Consider the following 5000-nt stretch of genomic DNA (forward strand, 5'->3'; position numbering starts at 1 on the left):
GCTTTCGCTGTCATTTATGCTTGCAGGATGGGGGTTTAGTTTTGCTCATTGTTGTCCCATACTCGTTTCTACACTTTAAAAAAAAAAGCGGGGGGGAGAAAATCAGGGTAACCATTAACAACATAGTACACAAGACAACACGGAACGAATTCTGCGGGGGCCAGCACACACACGTAAACAGCGTCCTGTGGGACTTTGGGCATACATCTTGTTTTGTTTTTCTTCTTCTCCTTTTTTTCCTCCTCCTCCTCCTCATTTCATTCATTCCGATTTCATAAGGTTTGTAGTCTATGACTAACTCTATCACCTTCTGGGCAACTGAAAATACTCCAGTGGAGTAACCTGGTAAGTCACATTTCAAGAAAGTGGGGGGATAATCAAAATTCAAAGTTTGAAAGTAGGCCTACAAATCTTAAAGTATAAGCAATACAGAATTTCTTTTGGGGCCAACGTTACATGGCATGTGCCTTAGCTGGATTAGCCGTAGACTTATTTGTGGAGAAGAAAGTTCAAATTTTACAGAAGGCAACAATTTATGGGGGAAAATCTCATTTTTTAAAATGTGGCTCAACTCGTTTTTCCACGGGGTCCTCACTTTTCTTAAACACTGACTCTCAACTATCACTTATAAAAAATAGCGCCAATAACAACAATAGACAAAAGCGATAAAGCTTTAACAACACAATTATGATATGTCATTAACAACACTTTGAAAGCTACAAGTAAAGTCATTATAAGGGGGTTTAGGATGTAAGACTATAACGTCCATCCATCTCCGAATGGAAGGAGCCCTTCAGGTTTTGGACCAAAAGACGTTCAAAACATGTCAACTATGATAAGGCGTAGAAAAATTCTAATAATAATAATAATGGCAATAAATAATAATAATGATAATAATAATAATAATAAATAAATAATAATAACTATAATATTAAAAACAGTAACAACAACAACAACAATAATAATAATAATAATGATAATAATAACAATATGATTCAAATGCATACGCAAGACGTGATATCATCAGTTATCATGGGTTTCGTGCCAGTGCTGTTACGAGTCCACAGAGCTAATATCGCACGTGGGTACTATTTATTATTAGTATTATGATCATTAAAACTTTATAGCTTTGCTTGGACTAACTAATGACTGCTTAATATTTGAGCTTTTTAAAAATCCTGCGAACAAAGTCCAAGGTTTTTTTATTTCTAACTGACAAAACTTCAAAATCACAACCCAAAAAGCCGAGTGCACAAAATTAAAATCAAGACTTGTTTCGCAAAACGAAACAAAAAAAAACTTTGGATACAATAAACGATGCATAAGTGTTCTGTGTCATGCGCTTGTGTCATACAACAAAAGTGTGGACAATTTTAAACAACAAAATACAAGAAAAAAAAGAAAGTAGGAACAGGCATGCATAAAATTAAGACAAAATTTTAATATTGTGAAGGGGTATATTTATTATGTTTAAATTTAACTGACCACGTAGACAAAAGATTTTCTTCATTGATATGGCTTACATTTCCGAGTTAAGTCTACATAATTTGATGAATCTATTCATAATTCTCATATAACGGCTACATCTCAGAGAAGGCTGTTGCTATAAGTGTAAGATACCAGTACTTGAATGTACTGCTTTGAACTAATGTGTTGTTTCATCACGTGACAGGCAGTGAATGACTCGAAATCGAAAATAACTAGCTCGGGTTGAACGACATCCCAGATAGAGATAGCTCTCGAATGATCACCGCATAGGTTGAAGCATGGGGAGAAATTCCACACTATACCATCAATGAGCACACACAGTCGGACCTGCTCGAAAGGCCATCTGCCCACAACTATCACCAGTACAAATTAACCACTTTCTACTCTCCCCCCCCCCCCTCCACCTCTGCATTAAAAAAAGTTAAAATTACACTGTTCAAATTGTTCATCATTTATTTTTTAAAGTTTAAGTAGAGGTGTTATGGTGCTCGCAACTGCATAAGGTCATATGAGCGCCAGAAGATTAGAGGAGTTACAAGAGAGTGCAAAGTTCATCATTTCTCTCCTCTCGGACAATTTCAACTGCACCGCGTTAATTGAATGTTATTGGGAGTTATTCTGAAGAACGCTCAATATGCTATCTTGAAAACAACCTCACATCTTCAACCTGTCTTTGTTATAAAGTCTTCAGTTTTGTTGTGAAAATTACCCAGACTTACTAGAATTAATATTCGAGACCAGAAATTCATGACCACATGATCAGAACGGCCCTGTTAGAACGAAAGTAAAACATTTTTTTATATGCGGTCTTCTTATGTTTGGACCCCTTATTATCTGCAGGAAAATGTATAAAACTAATGCAGTGAGCAACTGTGAACATTGTATCTCCACCTTCCCCTTGTACAATATAAAGCTTCTTGACCGTTACTTTAATTTTTGTTTTAATAAGACTTTTACAATACTTTCCTCTTGCACAATGTAAAGCTTCTTGACAGTTACTTTAATTTTTGTTTTAATAAGACTTTTACAGCACTTGAAACACAAATTAGCCTGCTCGACGGTTATCTGAAGAGGGTTGACCATGCAGAATTTCTCCCCACACAAACAAGTCGCGTCATATACGTAGCACAGCTCACTCCTCTAAAGACTCGATGATAACAACGGCAATAACAACAGCAATAACAACAGCAAACCTCTACACGGTGAAGCCACACACAGCAACAACCACACTATTACACGTGTTTGACACAATAACTTAAATTGGCAAAAGGCCGTTATTTGTATTCAAAAAAGCATACTGCTGAAAATACAACAAAATGTACAAACTAGGTAGAGGCGTAATATTTATAGTAAAAAGATATAAAGAATCAATGAAAGTTTGTGCCTGAAACGAAGCAGGTGAGGATAAAGCACACGAGTGCAAATTAAGCAGTAACATATTTTGTATTCCCCCCTCCCTACCCAATTTCATTCAACAAAATTTACGTTTCTTTTTAAAGCTTCAATCTCTAATAGCTATATTTTTTTACTCTATACTACAGATGAAAGCAAAGGGTACTTTTATATATATATATATTATATGAAAATACAATGTCGTCTGCAAGATGACAAAACAAAAAGTGACAACGCACCTCACACTTTTAAAGCTGAAATCTCCGATATCTTGCTATTTTTTCACACTCTCTACACTATAATATAAATAAAAAAGCAACGGGCACTTCTATTTAAAAAGACATTGTCATCTACAAGTACAAGACAATAGCAATAAACCACACATGAAGTGATGACATCAGAGAACACACAAAGCTGTGACGTACCTCGCGTGTGCTGACCTCCAGCTGGAGCCCTTCCTTCTCCAGACTCTGCTGGAAGTTGGCGCGCCGAGTGCTCTTCTTGCCCTCCTCGCCGGCGTTGTTGTCCTCTGTGTACACCAGCACGAAGTCCACGCGCCGCACGCCGTCGTCCATGAACAGGGACGCTTCCTCCTGAACACACAGACGTACACGGACGGACGCACGTACACACACATAAACAGACACAAATACACACAAGCACAAACACAAATACAGATAAAGGTACATAGAAGCAGAAACACACATTCATACATAAACACACATACAGACAAAAAGACACATACACGAACAGACACAAAAACACAGAGACAGATACATAAATAAAGAAAAGTTAGTAAACGGTCTTCTGAATTTCAAGTATAACTTGGTCTATCTAAGACCATGGAGAGATAAGTCAGCAGAAATTAGGAATAGAAGTGATTTATCATGAACAAAGACAGTTCTAAAATGGTATATATAAATTGAGGAATTAAATATAACTACACAATAAGCAATAGAGGAGGAAAAAGGAAGATATCACCGTGTGTGTGTGCGTATGTGTATGTGTGTGTGGGTGTGTGTGTGGGCGTGGGCATGTGTGTGTGTGCGGTGTGAGTGTGAGCATGGACGTGTGCACATGAGCATGTGCGTGCGTGAGTGTAAGTGTGTTCGCATGTGTGTTAGCGTGTGTGTGTGAGTGTGTGTGTGTGTGTGTGTGTGTGTGTGTGAGCGTGTGTGTGTGTGTGTTTGTGCGCGTGTGTGTGTATAACGAAGTTTTTAAAAAAGCACCAACTAGAATACAACAGACATGTTTCATCCACTAGACACTGTGTTCAGACAGCAAACCACGACTGGTGGCAATAAAAAAAAAACTAGCCAATTTTTTTTTCTTCTTCAGAAGAACACCCAAATACCTAAAGCCTAAAGGACATAATGCATGGAGAGTATAGAAATATATATAGAGATGTCTATTACATCAGAACTAGTCACATTTTTAAACCCAACTAGACCATATCTCATATTTAACAATAAAGCAACTAAAGAGCTCAAACATGGGATAAAAGACATGACATAATTAAGGTTCCATAACACTGACCGCTTGCTCGTTTGTTTGTTCATACTGATAAAATTGTGTGTAAAAGAAGCATGTAGGTGCAGCAATGATCATATTATTATTCTAGTCTACCCCTTGTAGATGAAATAGCAAAACAATAGAGACAAACAACATAATAACTTGACGACGAAGAGGCAATTTCTGAAAATCCAAAGTGTACTTATTTTGTGCTCCTTAATAAATTCTATCACAACACGAAATATATTGTATTATCATCAAGGTGCCAAGTCAAAATCTTCACAATAAAACAGAATACGACTGTAAACAAAGGGGGAGAAAGCACTTCTTTGCATAAACACATTAAATTCTTTTACATTTTGATCCATGCGTACTAAATCTGATGTACATAAAAGCTTTCTTAGAAGAAAAGACGGAAGAAAGAATCTACTCCTACTTCAAGACGTGCAATAATTCAGACATTCTCACGTCTTAAAAATCAAGGGAAATAAGCGTGGAAAGTCAATATCTTTGAAATCAAGGGATGTAACCGTAAAAATTCAAACTTGTCTACACAAGTCATGATTCACACATATAGAATATTGTGTTTAGTTTGAAAATACACAACT

At 36.7% G+C, this 5000-nt stretch overlaps 1 protein-coding gene across 1 annotated transcript in view; it reads right to left on the reverse strand.

Annotated features, from left to right (window-relative positions):
- Positions 1–5000, reverse strand: part of LOC101857809 (anoctamin-4) — a gene marked incomplete at its 5' end in the record, with an annotated part of 84927 nt that overhangs the window by 47414 nt on the left and 32513 nt on the right. The window contains 1 exon segment of the mRNA XM_035970992.1: positions 3306–3473. Within this exon segment, the coding sequence (XP_035826885.1) occupies positions 3306–3473 (168 nt within the window).

Source organism: Aplysia californica, unplaced genomic scaffold (assembly GCF_000002075.1).
Source record: "Aplysia californica isolate F4 #8 unplaced genomic scaffold, AplCal3.0 scaffold00356, whole genome shotgun sequence".
NCBI lineage: Eukaryota > Metazoa > Mollusca > Gastropoda > Aplysiida > Aplysiidae > Aplysia > Aplysia californica.